Source organism: Leucoraja erinacea, chromosome 35 (assembly GCF_028641065.1).
Source record: "Leucoraja erinacea ecotype New England chromosome 35, Leri_hhj_1, whole genome shotgun sequence".
NCBI lineage: Eukaryota > Metazoa > Chordata > Chondrichthyes > Rajiformes > Rajidae > Leucoraja > Leucoraja erinaceus.
In genome coordinates, this window is record NC_073411.1 from 1,159,641 (window position 1) to 1,178,425 (window position 18,785).

Genomic DNA, 18,785 nt, shown 5'->3' on the forward strand with positions numbered 1-18,785 from the left:
GGCTGATCGTCCAAAATCAGTACCCTGTTTCTACTTTCTCCCCATATTCCATTAGCCCTAAAAGCAATATCCAACTCTCTCTTAAAAGCCTCCAGTGTATTGGCCTCCACTGCCTTCTGTGGCAGAGAATTCTACAGATTCACAACTCTGGGTGAAAAAGTTTGTCCTCATCTCAGTCCTGAATGGCCTATCCCTTATTCTTAACCTGTGACCCCTGGTTCTGGGGAACATTTTTCCTGCATCGAGCCTGTCCAATCCCTTAAGAATGTTATATGTTTCCATAAGATCCCCTCTCATCATTCGATATTCCAGTGAATATAAACCTAGCTGATCCATTCTTTCTTCATATGTCAGTCCCACCATCCCGGGAATTAATCTTGTAAACCTACGCTGCAATCCCTCAATAGCAAGAATGTCCCTCCTCAAATTAGGAGACCATAATTGCACACAATACTCCAGGTGTGGTCTCACCAGAGCCCTGTACAACTGCAGTAGGACCTCCTTGCTCCAAAACTCAAATCCAGATCCAACCTCCAGAATATCAATGTTCCTTCCATTGTAAATTCAAGCTCCTCTCGCAGGCCATTTGCTTACTTTACTGCCTGCTGTACCTTCATGCTTACCTTCAGTGACTGATGTACAAGGAGCCCCAGGTCTCGTTGCACCTCCCCTTTTTCCTAATCGGATACCATTCAGATAATAATCTGCCTTCTTGATTTTGTCACCAAAGTGGCCCTCCCCAGAAATATATCTGCTTGTGGGGAGCAGGGAACAGAGTTGTTTTATAATCAGAGGGTGTGGAAAGAAAGGGTGAGCTTGCGAAACAAATGATGGTTGAGGGATGTACTGGTGGTTGCTGGAGGTGGAGAAGAATAGAAGCGTGGTGAGCAACTACATCAGCCTGTGAGTGAGGTAGGAGGTTAGTGGCTGCAATGTTTCATCCAGCAATACATCACACAGACCTTCTGGTGATCATGTTGTATTCATTTTTTCTACTTCTTCATAGTGAAAACAGGCCCAAAAATGGAGGTATATGTGTTGCAAACCACACTTCTCCAATTGATGTCATCATTCTGGCCAGTGATGGCTTCTATGCTATGGTGAGTGATTTCTAATTCTCCACATTCAGATCCTTACAATAAGATGAATAAATGTAATATTAAGGTCATAAGGAATAGGAGTAGAATTAGGCCATTCGGCCCATCATGTCTACTCCACCATTCAATCATGGCTGATCTAACTCTCCCTCCTAACCACATTCTCCTGCCTTCTCCCCATAACCTCTGACAACTGTACCAATAAAGAATCTATCTATCTCTGCCTTAAAAAATATCCACTAACTTGGCATTCACAGCCTTCTGTGGCAAAGAATTTCACAGATTCACCACCCTCTGACTAAAGATTGCCAAGTATTTTGGACTATTCAGACCATAGCCACTTTGTTTCAAGATATCATTGTCACCTTCAATCCATTATGTTCCTGCATTACTGGTGCTCATGGTGCTTAAGTCTTTTGCAAGTTTGAAATTGTGGAAGCAACTGAATAAAAAAGCAATTGAGGTAATTGTGGGCTGTTGAATCGAATCCCCAACCCTGCTCCGGTTTTGTGCCTGTATATTTATTGCGAGAGGATTTGAGTTTAGGAGCAAGGAGGTCCTACTACATTTGTACAGGGCCCTGATGGGACCCCAATTTTGGTCTCCTATTTTGAGGAAGGACGTTATTGCTATTGAGAGAGTGCATCGTAGGTTCACCAGGTTAATTGTCGGGATTGCGGGACTGATGTATGATGAACGAATGGGTCGACTGGGCTTGTATTCGCTGGAATTCAGAAAGATGAGGGGATCTTGTAGAAACATATAAAATTCTTAGAGGATTGGACAGGGTAGTAGTAGGAAAAATGTTCCCGATGTTGGGGGAGTTCAGAACCAGGGATCACAGTTTAAGAATAAGGGGTAGGTCATTTAGGACTGAGATGATGAAAAACCTTTTCACCCAGAGAGTTGTGAATCTGTGGAATTCTCTGCCCCAGAAGGCAGTGGAGGCCAATTCACTGGATGTTTTCAAGAGAGAGTTAGATTTAGCTCTTAGGGCTAAGGGAATCAAAGGATATGGGGGAAAAGCCGGAACAGGGTACTGATTTTGGATGATCAGTGATGATCATATTGAATGCCGGTGCTGGCTTGAAGGGCCGGTACCAATTTGCTACGTTTCTATGTATCTTTAACAATGTTGGATTCATCTTCTCCAGATCTTTTTTCCAATATTTTAATGATGTACATGGTTATAGCATCGTACTGCACATCATCTCGCAATGTCCATGTTGACCATCTTTCCTGATCCTATTTATTGACTCTTGCCCCATACCCTTTTATGCCTTGATAATTCAAGTGTTCATCCAGATACTCTTACTGTTGAGACAACTTGGGCTGTGCATTCCAGTTCATAACCACCCTCTGGATGTAAAAACTATTCCTCAGATATTCTCTAACCCTCTTACTCCTCACAACTAAAGTGGTGCCCTCTGGTTTAAGATTATCCGTTATTGCTTTTACATTCTCTGCATTCAACTATCAATCCAAGATATTCATAGATTTAAATTGTTAGAGGGATATGGACCAAATGTGTACAAATGGGACCAGCTTGGATGGGCCAACTTTGGGCGGAATGGGAAGAATTGAGCCAAGGGGCCTGTTTCCGTGCTGTGTGGTTCTATATGGGTCTTTAATCATGTATCAACTTTTCCTGACAACTTTAATCTGTTATACATGGCCACCAGGCTGGCTCCCTGCTAATCCATACTTTCTATCATGACACCTTTCAAAGGATTTTCACATTAGTCTTTTCACATTAGTCCCATTAAAGTACATTGCTTTCATTTTATGTTTTTAATATGAATAAGCAACACTGATTTTTAAAGCCTGGTGACGTTTTTTTTTAATTGCAAATTTTCTTCAGCTTTTTACCTATATTACTTTGAAGGTGCTCGGAGAATGAATGTGACTGTACACTGGCTCTTATTTAAATGTGTATGATGTTCAGAATGGATGAAGGATAAGGTTGGAATGGACATCAAATTGGTAATCTTGCAGAAGAACATAAAAAAAGGAAAACCTGTTTATTTATTTGTAAGCCTCACCTTTTCAACATTTTTTCTCCCTCCTCTCTCTGAATTGAGCCAATTGAGTTCTGACGTTATTTAGTTTGGCTACTTCATGGTTTTCCTTGGCACTCGGGTCAGCGTGGCTGAATTGGTAGATTTTCCACCCTTGGTCAAGGAATATGGAATTTATACCCATCAATTGGGTGGAAGCAAATAACTTGCAATGCTTCTAAGATCAATATCATGGGATGTTACGTGACTGTTGTGCTTCTCTACAAATTCATTCAGAAGGAAACAATTGTATATTTTCAAGTGACATGGCAAAAATGAACATTACTATTGACTGAGTTATTAAAATGTCAATTCCTTTTCTATGTGCAGTGTTGCTTCTCCTTCCTCTAGTATAAATAGGCTGAGGATAACAGGAGATAGACACAAAACGCTGAAGTAACTCAGCAGCACAGGCAGCATCTCTGGAGTGAAGGAATGGGTGACGTTTCGGGTTGAGACCCTTTTTCAGGCTGGAGAAGGCTTATCTGAAGAAGGGTCTCGACCCTAAATGTCATCTATTCCTTGTCTCCAGAGATACTGCCTGACTTACTCCAGCATTTGTTGTCTATCTTTGGTTTTTAACCAGCATCTGCATGTCATTCATAAACTGAGGATAAAGGAGATCTTATTTACTCAGTGACAAAATCTATAATAGGTTGGTGGAAGGAAGAGAAAAGGGAAGAAAAGCAATTCCTCAGACACTCAGAACAATAGAACTTGTTGTCGAAAGAAATAAAGCCAATGCTAACCTTGTGTATAACTGGATTATATTTAAACAGGTTGGTCAGATTCACGGTGGTCTGATGGGAGTCATTCAGCGAGCCATGGTCAAGGCTTGTCCTCACATCTGGTTTGAGAGATCAGAAGTCAGAGATCGCATTCTAGTTGCAAGAAGGTGAGACAAAAGGCTCTGCAATTAGTAGTATTTGATAACGGCTCGATCCTTTCGATTTACCTTCTGTTAATGATGCCGCAACACAATCGTTTTAGTGTATTGAATCATCAATTAACGCTGCTTGTTGGTCTGGGAAGTAGCTGTTCTAAAAAGTTCACGTTCTAAGATTCAATTGATCCATTATTAGGTGCTTACATAGGAGTTATTGAATCTGTACATTTGGCCAACTGTCCTCTCTTTCTCCTCTCTAGGCTGAGTGAACATGTAAGAGACCAGGTTAAACTTCCAATTTTAATATTTCCTGAAGGTACGTGAAGGTTGAAAATGACTTTTCCCTATTCTTGTAACCAATATCTTGTGTTATGTGCATAATTGAGAACAAAGTTATCATTAGACAGTCACTTTGATGAAATGGTCACTTTTTGGTTAGTTTGCTCATTCTTCACAATTTGCTCTTATCTGCACAGTGATAAAGGACCATAAACTTATTGTTGAAGCAGTTTCTGTCCCAGCCACTAATTGTTCCTTTGTAACCAATCTCTTTCTCACGGCTGAGTTTGTTGCATTTACTTGATCATTTTATCGGTCTCATCAGAATTATTCACCGATGAAATTCATTAGTCATGTTCATGGTGATTCTGCAAGTCATGATGTTCTGAGTTTATCATCCACAGCCCTTAGTGTGGTGCCATCTGCAAATGCTGATATAGTACTTGTGATTCCAAATCCATCATGGGAATCCAGGCCTTCCCCACGTGACCAATGCCCAGCATACCAACATCCGTACATATGTAGGAGCAGGCCGCTACAATTGGGGGCTGTGTGGAGCTGAGCAGAGTTGGGAGCACTGGGCAGATTCACTCAATGCCTGCTCGCTGCCCCCTCACACTGTTTTTATAATCCTCTCCGGCATAGTTTTTGTTAGCTTTCAACTTCCACTTTTTATGTAAATTTAGCTGTCACACTTTTTGCCTTTTCATCTGTGGCCATGTTCAACCATCTGCCTGTTATAAACTACCCCCTCACCTGTATACACCTATACAAAGCTGGCAGTCGTTATCCTGTCCCCCTCCTCTCTTCTACATTTCTCTCCCTTACTACAATCAATCTGAAGAAGGGTCACAATCTGAAACCTCATCTATTCCTCCAGCACATTGTCTATTTTTGTAAACCAACATCTGCAGTTCCTTGTGTCCTACAAAAAGCTTGCATTGTGAGCAGTTTGCGGGAACTGGACCCTGTGGTGACACATGGGATGACTGTGGTGATCACCTGTGGGGCCAAGAACAATTCATGAGCACACGGTTTCTCCCATTTGCCAATCCATGTTATTGCTCTTAACATCCAACTTCCTTTCCTTTCTGTGTCGGAAGCCACTGCAGATGCTGGTTTAAACCGAAGATAGACACAAAATGCTGGAGTAACTCAGTGGGACAGGCAGCATCACTAGAGGGAAGGAATGGGTGACGTTTTGGGTTGAGACCCTTCTTCAGTCTGAGAGTCGGGGGGGGGGAAAGAATCGAGAGATAAAGACAGGGATGTAGAGAGAAATAGAACAAATGAATGAAAGATATGCAAATAAGTATGATGATAAAGGAAACAGGCCATTGTTAGCTGTTTGCTAGGTGAGAACAAGAAGCTGGTGTGACTTGGGTGGGGGAGGGATGGAGATAGAGGGGCTGCTTCAAGTGAGAGAAATCAATATTCATACCACCCAGTGGTATGAATATTGATTTCTCTAACCTCAAGTAACCCTTGTATTCCCTCTGTCCCCATCCCATCCAAGTCGCACCAGCTTCTTGTTCTCACCTAGCAAACAGCTAACAATGGCCTGTTTTTAATAATTGTTACATTTTGCATATCTTTCATTTATTTGTTCTATATCTCTACATCACTGTCTATATCTCTTGTTTCCCTTTCCCCTGACTCTAGCCTGAAGAAGGGTCTCGACCAGAAATGTTACCCATTCCTTCTCTCCAAAGATGCTACCTGTGCATATGAGTTACTCCAGCATTTTGTACCTATCTTTCTTTTCTTTCTCTTGGCCAATTTCCTCATCCATTCTTCACCTTGACCCAAGGGTCCACACACTCTGACAGGCTCGGTGTGTGGTCAGAATGTTGTTGAAATCTTTTGCAAAGCCCACATATCTTGCCTTATCTAATTCTTTCAAATTTGAAAATAGACACAAAATGCTGGAGTAACTCAGCGGGACAGGCAGCATCTTTGGAGAGAAGGGAGAGGTGACATTTCGGGTCAAGACCCTTCTTCAGACTGTCAAATCTGTATGGCCTAACCATGAACCCATTGCTCTTCCAGGCAACTATCTGAAACTGAATCCGATTGTTCACAACCACCGTTGAGTTTGAGATGACACATCGCTTGTACCATCTATAAAACCTTTAACATTGTGGAACTTCAGCCCTGCTGTAGCTCACGTGATGATTAAACCATCAACTGCTTTTTCTAGCTATTGATTGGTGTATTCTAGTGCTCGCCTTGTCGTCTCTGCAAATGTGACCATTCAAAGCTGCTGAAGGCATTTTATTTTCTCTATTTCCCACATTTTGCCAATCCAAGTTACTCATCTTTCATAGCCACAGAGGTGACCCAAAGTATTTTGCAGATCATTATGTAGGAAAGTCTGTAATGAATTTGCATGCAGCAAGCTAGAAACACGCAGCATCATGTTTATCTGTTTATCTGGTTCAGTGATGTTGGTTTAGTGATAACCCTTGAAAAGGATAAATTGTGCTGCAGAAATGGTTATAAACCAAGGGAGGAGTGGATAGCAGTTGAGAAACGAGAGGTATGAGCAAAGGCGCTTGAGTACCAAAAATATTTAAGTAATTGCAAGGGAGGAACAAAATATAGAATTTTTTTTTTTTAAAAACTGTTGGAAAATAACCAGTCAGGCAATATCTGGAGTTTAGAAGGATGAGGGTGGATCTTATAGAAACATCTAAAATTATAAAAGGACTGGACAAGCCAGATGCAGGAAAAATATTCCCAATGTTGGGTGAGTCCAGAACCAGGGGCCACAGTCTTAGAATAAAGGGGAGGCCATTTAAGACTGAGGTGAGAAAAAACGTTTTCACCCAGAGAGTTGTGAATTTGTGGAATTCCCTGCCACAGAGGGCAGTCGAGGCCAAGTCACTGGATGGATTTAAGAGAGAGTTAGATGGAGCTCTAGGGGCTAGTGGAATCAAGGGATATGGGGAGAAGGCAGGCAGGGGTTATTGATTGGGGACGATCAGCCATGTTCACAATGAATGGTGGTGCTGGCTTGAAGGGCCGAATGGCCTCCTCCTACACCTATTTTCTATGTTTCTATGTTAATATCTAAAGAGAAAAATAGTCAACAATTTGAGTCAATAGCTGAAGTATTTTATTAGAACTGTACCACTGGTGAGAGAATTCACTAATGCAGAAGTAAAGTGAGGGAATTGAGAACAATAGTCAGAAACTCTAAGCTAAACTAAATGTCAAAGACTGGATAGCTCTAAGGTAAGAGGGGCAAAGTTTAAAGGAAATGGGTGTTTTTTTCCATAGGTGAATGGGTAGCATAGAAGGAATGGGTAACATTCCAGGCACCCAGGTGGGTGCCTGGAATGCAGATAAGATAATGGCATTTAAGAACCTTTTAGATACACACATGGATGGATATGGACCATGGACAGGCATAGGAGATTATTTTAACCTGACTTTATGTTTGACACAGACATTGTAAACCAAAGTACTGTTCTGTGCAGTACTGTTCCATGTTCTAAAAGTAGAAATTAGAATTGCTCCTTAAGAATATGAATGTGTACAATGATGGTCGGACATAAGGTCCCCAGCCTTCTCCTACTTGCAGCACTGGGTCTGTTGCCATGCAGATCACATGTCTGCCAGTACCTGTGAACTGTAAGTGGAGATTTTACCTCTGACACCTATTAGGCAGAATTCCTAAACCCTGCCACCTGGGTGAAACAGTCCTTGTTCTCCAAATCTTCAACCTTTACTTTAAGTCTGAGTCTCCTAGGTTTTTGAATTCTTGACCAGACAGTTCTATATTCCTCAATTAAGTTTTCTCTTCATTCTTATCCCATCTTCCCTCATAGCTAACATTTTCCAGCTCTGAAAAAGTCCATATCAATGGGTGGCACGATGGCACAGTGGTAGAGTTGCTGCCTTACAACACCAAGGACCCTGCTTCAATCCTGACTACATGTGCTGTCTTTAATGAGTTTGTACGTTTTCTCCATGGCCATGTGTGTTTTCTCCGGGTATTCCGGTTTCCTCACACACTCCAACGACCTACAGATTTGTAGGTCGCTAGTGTGTGGGATAATGCGGGGATCACTGGCCTTTGCAGATTTGGTGGGCCGAAGAGCATGTTTCCGTGCTGTATCTCTAAACCAAACAAAAAAAAAAATCTTCTTTCCACCCTTTCCAGTCCAATGATATATTTCTTGTGCTGACCAGGACTGGATGCAGTCGTTCCGGTGGGCGGCACGACTCACGTCGCAGCGGCCTCTGCAGTCCGTCTGTCTTTTTATTATTTTCTGTCTTGTTTCAATGTAGTTTTTATTTTATTTGTTTTGACGGTGTATTTGTGGGGGGGGGGGGAAACTTTAAAATCTTTCCCCTGCACAGGTAGACCCGACCTTTTCTTTGTCGGGTCTCCGCTGTCGTTGGGGCTGCAACATGGAGTGGCCTCCAGCAGGAACGACCTGGGGCTCCAGTCGCGGAGCTGTGGACTTACGTACCATCACGAAGCTGGCCGAGACCGGAGCGGTGGTGGCGCGCTGCTGTAACCCGACCCCCGGAGATTTGGAGGCTCCAACCGCAGGTCTGGCAGACAGGAACACCGGGAGCCCGCAGGTCCCTGCTGGGAGACCGCTTTTCGGGGCTTCCGCAACGGCGACTTCTCCCGCCTGAGTTGCGGGGTTGAAGATTACCTGGAGCGGGGCCTTACATCACCGCCCCGCGCGGCTTGGAATGGCTGCGGGACTTTGCTAGCGCCCGCCGGGGGCTCCAACAACAAGACCCGGAGCGTGGCCTTGCATCACCCGGCCTGGCTTTAATGGCCGCGGGACAATTACCATCGCCCGCCGGGGGCTTTGACTCTGACATCGGGGGGGAGAGGGGAGTGCAGGGGAGAGATACGTTTTTTGCCTTCCATCACAGCGAGGAGGAGATGCGCTGTGATGGATGTCTGTGTAAATTGTGTTGTGTCTTGGGTCTTTTTCTTTTTGTATGTATGACTGCAGAAACAATATTTCATTTGGACCTCAACAAGGTTCAAATGACAAATAAAATTGTATTGTATTGTAAAAAAAAAGTAGGCCACATTAATCTACCATTGTGTATCGTTCTAGCATAACTTCCCTTTTTTCTCTATTTGCACCTCGGCTAAAAAGGAGCACTTTCCACACATTTTTATCCACTTTCTTGACCTGCCGCAGGATGAAGGATTGATCGCTGGGCAGGCATTCCATGATTTTTTCATCATGCAATCATTTATTAGCATTAGCTTATTATTATCATGTGTACCAAGACACAGTGAAAGTCTTGTCTGCCATACTCTCAAGTCACACCATACACAAACCAAACCAGTACACCCAAACCAAACACAAGTACAATGGGTAATGGAAAAAAGAGAAAGGAAAATATCTACAAAAAATGTGCAGATAAAACACATGCACATGGACTTGTTACATCTTCTACTGCCATATTGAACATCCCCTGCTATATTACTACATGCCTCTGGATTACATTTCATTTGCTGCTTTGCTGAACTGAATAAACATCTAGTTTCCTGCTGCATACATCTTTTTTCCTCATTGTTTATCGTATGACAATTTATGTATCATCTACAGACCTCATTATCGTGCCCCTTAAATCTCAATCATTAATACATACTACAAACAGCAAAAGGACCAAGACTTGGACCCTGTGGCCCCCCACTGGTAGCAGGGTGCCACTCACTAAAACACCCTGCCTTTATTTTGAAGTTTCTTTGCTTCCTGCCACTGAGCCAACTTTGGATCAACAGCCTCCACACACATACAAAAGACTTTGGCTTTGACAATGTTTTTATTTGCACTCTTTACTTTCTCAATTGCCCCCTTCATTATACTGTAAGGAGGCGTGTTACATTGAACCGTTTGGATTTCATGCAAACTACCCTTTTTTGCCATATCACCCTCTATGCATCTCATAGAAGTATTCTAGCTTATATGGTTGATGGGAATAATTTGAATTGTGAGTCAATAGCAGCATGCCTAAATTTGCCAAGTATGAAATTAGAATTATTTATTTACTGACTTTTATATGAAATGAAGATCTCGGGAATACGCAATCGTAAACAGCACCCATATCTAGGTTACAAAATTTTCGATTTATAGATTTATCAATAACATTTGACACCTGGTCACTTTCATATCTCAAGTAATAGAGAAAGTTATGTCCATTTTCATACTCGGAAATTGTTGATTTTCTATGGACATAACATAAAAGCTGTGATCGTGGACAGTCAAAAGCCCATAACCTTCTTTTAAGAGAACTGAATGAAAAGTTATCATAGAAAGCACGGAATCTTAGGCCTGAAATTAAAGCATATAATTAGTTAGTTACCCCACCGTGTACTGATCTAAACATCTATCCACCAGCGATAGCCCCCAAATAATATTCCAAATATTAAAACATGATTTTTAAATCTATTTCATCTAGGCCAGTGTTATTGGGACAAGTGGGTTCCTGTGCGCTGGTTTAGTTATTGCGCTGCATTTTTAGATAAAGAGCCCAAAATTACTACTCGCTACCTATACGGAGTAAAAAAAGGCCATTGTTTGCTTTATAAAAGGTCCCGGGTTTAGAGATGGATAACTATTTTACACAGGCCATAAAAACTAATAAAACTGCGACCGTCAGTGATTTTCCGAGATTTACTAGGCTGAACATTTTCGATTGCCAGCCTAGTCGGGATTAAACCCGCCCCCGTAGCGCCGGACACGGGGTAGGGCAGATGCTCTGGTGCTGTAAGGCAGCCTACATACATAGTCGGGATCGTACTGCTAGGCAGCAACTCTACCGCTGCGCCACCGTGTCGCCCGAATCACAGGGCAATGGTGAAAGAAGAAGATTAAACTAATGGATGAGTACCAACTGGGCAGAGATGATTGGGCTGAAAGATCTGCCTCCGTACTACATAACTCTATGCCTCTGATTGGACAGCACTGTCATGATGGAGCCAGTGGACTCCTGTTTCACCGTATTAGTAATCGGTTAGATAAGGTGGGGGAGGGGGAGGGGGGAGGAGACATTAAGTCTGGTAGAAGAAAACATCTTGTGACTTTGGGATGTTATAAAGAAATGTGGGGAACCTTAGAAGTACAAACTTAAACAGTGTCCTGAGTTGGACCTTAACACCTACAGTGCCAGCACGGCTCTTGCATGCACAGTTATTGCATCCATCTGGTCTAATTCATTACTCGTGCCCAAATCTAGATTTATAGAAAAGTAGCCCAGTTGTTTAGGATTTTACATCCTCTTGGTGAGACCATACCTGAAGTATTGTGTACCAATACATTACTCATTCAACTATTGATGCACCAGAGCAGAGACCAAAGCAGAGATCCCCTGTGGCCCTTCTTGAAAACAAGTGGATCCCTACTGAGGAAGGGTCTCGACCCGAAATGTCATCTATTCCTTTTCTCCAGAGATGCTGTCTGACCCGCTGTTACTCCAGCTTTTTGTGCATACCCTTATGAATACTTTTAACTGTTCAAGCAATGTAGAAACATAGAAACATAGAAATTAGGTGCAGGAGTAGGCCATTCGGCCCTTCGAGCCTGCACCGCCATTCAGTATGATCATGGCTGATCATCCAACTCAGTATCCCATACCTGCCTTCTCTCCATACCCCCTGATCCCCTTAGCCACAAGGGCCACATCTAATGTAGCACCAGGTCTGGCTCCAAGGCAGGGAAGCGTGAATTCAGACAAAGAGATTATAGTAGGGGACTCGTTAGTGGGATAGTCAGGAGATTGTGTGGCCACGAACAAGACTCCAGGTGGCTGTGTTGCCTCCCTGGTGCTAGGATCCAAGTGGCCAAATTTGGAATATTTTGTAGGACCAAGAAACCAAGAACCAAGAACATTCTCAATGGGATGGAGGAACAGCAAAAAGTAATTGTGCACATTGGCACAAATGACGTACGTGCAAAGTGAATATAGGTAGCTGGGCTAAAATTTAAAATGCAAGACCTCCAGGGTAATGATCTCTGGATTACTCCCAGTGAGGTGAGGCTGAGTAGTTGGTGCAGGAAGCAAGGAGTCGGATTTTTGGACCGTTGGGATCTCATTTGGAGCAGGTCATCCCTGTACACAAGTGATGGGTTACATCAGGACTGGAGGGGGACCAATATCCTGCAAATGCGACTATGGAGAGTTTATGGAGAAGAACTCAACGGGTCGGACAGCATCAGTGGGGCGAAATCCCTGACCTGCTGAGTTCTGAGCCGTGGACTTCTGAAGCCGCGGTCTCCGGTAGGAAGCGAAGGATTCGGAGGCTCCTGGCCGCTGAGTGTTCTTCTGTCCGAGGGCCTGAAACATCGGGCCGGTAGCGGCGACTGCGGAGGCCTCAATAGGCCCCAACCACGGGTGAACAGAGGAAGAGGACTGGTGAAGACTTTGGTGCCTTCCCTCACAGTGGGAAACGTTGACTCCGCTTTGGGGGGATGTTTTTTATGTTTCATGTTAAATTCTAAAATGTTGTGTTATCTTATTTGTGTGCTGCATGGTAACTCAAATTTCACTGCACCAATTGGTGTATGTGACAATAAATGTCCTTGGTCCTGTGTTCCTTCAGCTGTCGGTTGTTTTGCATGAGATTCCAACCAATGTAGTATCTTGTGTCTCCAGGAGTAACTGGTTTGTCTTATAAGGCATCTACTGTCCAGAGTTTAGAAATGGTGAGGTGTCCTCACTAAAATGTACATGTATCTAACTAGGGCTGGACAGGGTGGATGTGTTGTTGATATTTCCCCTGGCTGGAGTGTCCAGAACCGTTGCAATAAAATGAATGGGCTAGCCAGGACAAAGAAGACAGTTATCACCAGGAGAAAGAGAATCTTTTGAATCTCTCCCCAAGAGGACAGTGAAGGTTTCAGGCTGGTTATATTCAAGCTAACTCCATAGAACTGTAGATACACAGAGAATCAGGGGATATGATGCTGCGGCAGGAAAGGGGCTCAGGGAAAATATCACCCAATTGATGCAGGATGTACACGGAGACATGATAGGGGACTTGATGCCCCAATCCAAATAAAATGCCAACCGTGGAAGACAGGGTTTGCATCATCACCTCATATATTAGCATTAGGATAGTGCTAGTGTGTACGGACATCGCTCCGATGGGCCGAAGGGCCTGTTTCCGCACTGTACCTCTAAAGCTGCGCTACCACAGAACCCGCTAAATAGCTCGCCACACGGAACGTGTTAAGAGCTTGCTGCGGGCCGGATAAAATCTCATGGTGGGCCGGATGTGGCCCGCGGGCCATTGTTTGGAGACCCCTGCATTAGTGAGATATGATAATGTGTAAGTGTGTTACGTAAACCGTCTCTGCCCTGTGTGAATCCAAGCTTGCAACACTGCAGCCTTACTCTCCCTCTCCCTCTCCGCTCTCCCTCTCCACAGGAACTTGCATCAACAATACCTCTGTTATGATGTTCAAGAAGGGCAGCTTTGAAATTGGAGCCACTGTCCACCCTGTTGCCATCAAGGTAAGGCTAGTTGTTCATGTATCTTGTTGAGACCTCTTGACTCCCCTGTAGTGTCTGTATCACGTGTGTGTGTGTCAGCTCTGAATATATTCAAAGACTCATCTTCTCAGCTCTTTGGGTAAAGAATTCCAAACATGCACAGCACCCTGAAAATAAAACTTCTCATCCTTAGTCCGAAGCTGTGCTGCCTACGTCTAGATAAGCCCATAGGGGGGAAATACTTTTAGTATCTACCATGTGATTGCACTCAATCTTATATCTAAGATCACATCCCATTCTTCTCTACCGCTTTACATAGAGGCACCACCAGCTCTGGGATGGCATAGCGCTGCAGCTGGTGGAACGAATGCCTCGCAGTGCCTGAGTTTCAGGTTCAACCCTGATCTTAGGTGGAGTTTGCACCTTCTCCCTGTGGCCATGTGGGTTTCCTCCAGGTGCGCTGGTTTCCTCTCACACCCCAAAGATATGCGGGTTGGTTGATTAATAAGCCACTGCAAATTGCCCTGAGTCTGTTGGTGAGTGGAATAATCTGGGGGGAGTTGAAGACAATATGGGATGAATAAAAATAACGGGATTAATGAAGGACTGGTTTTTATGTAGGTGGTTGGCAGTATGTGTCGACTCGATGGATCAAAGGGCCTTTTCTGTGTAGCATGACTCTGCAACCTTTCTTCATACATTAATCTCTATATCCCGGGAGTTAACCAAGTGAACTTTCTCTGCATTGTCGCCAGTCTATGAGTATCTTTCCTTAAATATGAAGACCAAAACCATGGCACTATCAGTGTCAAATTATTCATTTTTTTTTCTGTGAGTTACTGTCAAAAGGAAAACCCATGCCATGAGATATGGTTTGAAAGGATAGGTATTAAATTAATTGTCCAGATGAACCCTGTTGCTTTGACACCCTGCCATCATCCACCCCCTGTATTGTGCTTTTATTGCCAGTATGATCCTCTGTTTGGAGAAGCCTTCTGGAACAGCAGCAAGTATGGAATGGTGAACTACCTGCTGAGGATGATGACCAGCTGGGCGATTGTCTGCAGTGTATGGTACCTGCCGCCAATGACACGCAAGGTAACAACTTGTTTTGTATCTGAAGGAAGGGAATGATATTTTCTGTTTATTTCAGTTTAGAGATGCAGCACGGAAACAGGCCCTTCGGCCCACCGAGTCCGTACTGTCCAGCAATCCCGGCACATTAGCACTATCCTACACACACTGGGGTCAATTTTACCAAGCCAATTAGTCTGGAAACCTGTATCTTTGGAGTGTGGGAGGTAAACCCATGCAGGTCACGGGGAGAATGTATAAACTCTGTACAGACAAGCATCTGTTGTCAGAATGGAACCTGAGTCTCTGGCGCTGTATGGCAGCAACTGTACCGCTGTGCTACTGTGTCGCCCTCTTCTGCAAATTGTCTTGTTGCAACTTTTTACCGTTTTAATGTTTTAGTAGATTTTTTTTTTTACTGTCCTCACTTGAAATGCCGAATTTGCTTTATAGCGCCAATAAAGTGTGTTTATAAGTTCGAGGAGCAGAATTAGGTCATTCGGCCCATCAAGTCTTTTCCACCATTCAATCATAGCTGATCTACCTTTCCGTTTCAACCCGATTCTCCAACGTTCGTCACATAACCCCTCCATGAGTTGTCCATGAGCTGAGGATGTTCAGCATCAACAGACATGGTGCAGGTTTTCTTGGGGATACAAGGAACTGCAGATGCTTGTTTACTAAAACAGGCACAAAGTGCTGGAGTAATTCCGCGGGGTCAGGCAGCATTTCTGGAGAACATGGATAGGTGGCGTTTCGGCATGGGACCCTTCTTCAGACTGAGGTGTAGTCTTATACCCCTACCTCATTGCCCTGGCCCTAATGGCTCCATGAATTTGTTTGAAGCCTCCCTATCCATGACCACAGTTCTGTACAATAGTGAACATTTGGTACACAAGTCTGTTCAGCTTAGTACAAATTAATGGAGTAAAGGAGAAGGCATGATTGTATGAACAGATTAAGTGTTTTTTTATTTTGGGATTTATGAGCTCTAACTGGTATTTGGTAGTTAAATTCCTCTCGCAGAGACAAGTCAAAGTACTTTTACATTTTTTGTATCTCAATTTTGTAATTATTATCAGCATGTTGCGCGTGATGCAAGTTTAAACTTGTGGCTATCTTCCTTACTAAGTAATCTATCAACTGTGTTTTTGAATTGTCAATTAGATTTTTCTTTAAAACACACTATCCATTTGTACGGATGGACGTTCCTTTTTCAAATATTCAGTTCTTCTTGTCTATTTTAAATATAGGCAATCTTAAGGAAGGAACTGCAGATGCTGATTTATACCGAAGATAGACACAAAATGCTAGAGTAACTCAGCGGGACAGGCAGCATCTCTGGAGAGAAGGAATAGATGACGTTTCGGGTCAGAACGCTTCTTCAGACTGCAAATGTGAAGAAGGGTTTTAACCCAAATTGTCACCTATTCCTATTCTCCACAGATTCTCCTTGACTCGCTGAGTTGCTCCATCATTTTGTATCTATCTTCACTTTCCCTTTAGTCTCTATCAAAAACCATCACTGTTTGAGAAATATTAATTGAATCTCCATTGATCCTTTTCAGCTGCAGAAGTTCTAGACCCTAAGTTTGAAATCTGCATCTTTAAAGTGCTGGTGCCTAATCCCCAAACAAGTCTGACTATGTTCTAACTAGTGTATTTACAAAGTTATTTCCCTAGCTCTCTTTACAACTCATATTCCTCAGTCTGTCACATAAAAAATTATACATTACACACATCTCTCATCAATTCCAGTTTGGCAAGCACAAAGTACTTACTTTTTGATAGGAAATGTTAATGTTTGCAATGCCTATGTCACCTAACTAAAAGAAGAATGTATATAGTCCCATCACTTAACCCTGGATAGCATTCTTTCCAAATGAGTCATGGTAATACTACACACAGAAAGGCTGCACACCGCACCATCTCCATGCCAACCGTTGAGGATCCATCTATATTCCCATCTATCCAGCTGATGGTTCTTGACCTTCTCTGCCTTAACATTTCAATGCTTACCGACATCTTTTGTGAAATCTGCCTGGATGAAAATAAAACTTTCTGGTCCCTCCTCTGCTACACACCTCCTCTCTGCTTAATCCTACATCCTCTGGTTTTATACACTTCCGCTCTGTGGGAAAACAATTCTGAATGTCTACCTTAGCTATGATCCTCTTAATTCTGTGGAAATTTGCTTTTGTCCCCCTCAGCCCCCTCTGCTCCAAAAAAAGCTAATCCCACCTATCCAGTCTCATTATAACTGAAATGTTCTAATTCCAGACATTATCCTGGTCAGGGGCGGAAATCCCTATCAAAACATGGGGGGGCGGGGGAGACACAATTTGGGGCGCAGTTTCTTGGTGGCTGCGCGCACACCTGCACACACACGCGAGACTTTGGAGGCTTTGGCCATGAGCTCCGTGGACGGTAACATTGGGAGCTGACCAGGTTGTTGACTGACTCCGAACTCCAGCAACAGCAGCTTCGTCCGCCCTGAATCGTGGGGCTTGAATCTGCCCGTTCGCGGGGCCTTTCATCGCCCGGCACGGCTTAAAATCGGGCTTCAACATCGGGAGCCTCGATCGCCTCGATGCTGCAGTTTAATTTTAAGCCACGCCAGGCGATGAAAGGCCCCGCGAACGGGCCAATTCACCCCTTAGAAAGTGTCTGATACCCGCTTGAATCTTTCAAAAGCTACAATGTGATAAATAACACTTAAACAAATAAAACTGAAGCAAATAAAGGCAAACAGAAGTACCAACCTTGGAGGGGGAGAGAGAGAGAGAGATGGGGAATAAAAAGCTATATAACGTGTGACCGTGAATGAGGGACTTACCTGCAAGCCGGCCAGGAAAACCGTTCGACCGGAGCCCTTAATGACCTGACCCATTTAAATCCGATACCTGTTTAAATCTTTCCCATCCACCTCCAGTTTAAATTCCATTTGGAATATTTTGGAGGACCAAGAAACTAAGAATCCATCACTACAACCAATTAGTTCAAATGGTAATTGTACCCGCATCAGACAGTTTTAAGAAATTCTCCGTGAATACCTTCAGTAATACTTGAAGGTCAATTGGTGACACATCATGTTAATACGATGTAAATGTGATAAATAACATTTAACAAGTGCTTAACAGTGACACCCCTACTGTCTCGCGGAAAGCAGAGATTTTAATAGATTTTTTTCACCGAATTTCAAAATCCGGATTACAAAACGAGGGGAGGATTGTCCCCCACCTCTCCGAACATGGGAGGGATGTGTGTGTGTGTGTTCCCCCCCCCCCCCCCCCCCCCCCCCCTCAGGGATTTCCACCCATGATCCTGGTGAGTGTCCTCTGTATCCTCTCCAGGGCAGTCAGAGAGCCATACAGCACAAATACTGGCCCACCAGCCCAACATCAATGCTGACTAAGATACCCCCATTTAAGCTCGTCACATTTGCCCGCATTTGGCCCATATCCCTCTAAATCTTTCTTATCTTGTATCTGTCAAAGTGTCTTTTACGTGTTGTTACTGTACCTGCCTCAACTATCTCCTCTGGCAGTTTATTCCAAATAAACCCTCCACCTTCTGGGTGGTCATGGACAAAGGCTGTACACCATACCACCTCCATGCCAACCATTAAGGACCCATCTAAATTCCCATCTTTCCAGCTCACAGTCCCTGGCCTTCTATCCCTTATCAATCCCTCTGGATGGTGGGTATGGATAGGAAAGATTTAGAGAGATATGGGCTCATCGTGGGCAGATGGCACAGCATAGATGTAGTGTCTTTGGGCAGCGTGGATAAGTTGGGCCAAAGGGCCTGTTTCCGTACTGTATGACTCTGAATAAAAATGTTGATTCTCAGGCTCCAATTAAATCTTGCCCCTCTCACTTGTCCCTCTCCCCTAAACCTATAGGTTCTTGA

General features: G+C 43.6%; 1 protein-coding gene across 1 annotated transcript in view; it reads left to right on the plus strand.

Moving 5' to 3' along the window:
* The window catches only part of gpat4 (glycerol-3-phosphate acyltransferase 4), a 110,552-nt gene that overhangs the window by 77,119 nt on the left and 14,648 nt on the right, over positions 1 to 18,785 (plus strand). The window contains exons 6-10 of the mRNA XM_055661976.1: positions 1,007 to 1,100; positions 3,934 to 4,049; positions 4,301 to 4,356; positions 13,735 to 13,820; positions 14,769 to 14,897. Coding sequence (XP_055517951.1) covers positions 1,007 to 1,100; positions 3,934 to 4,049; positions 4,301 to 4,356; positions 13,735 to 13,820; positions 14,769 to 14,897 — 481 coding nt within the window. The remainder of the gene's footprint in view (positions 1 to 1,006; positions 1,101 to 3,933; positions 4,050 to 4,300; positions 4,357 to 13,734; positions 13,821 to 14,768; positions 14,898 to 18,785) is intronic.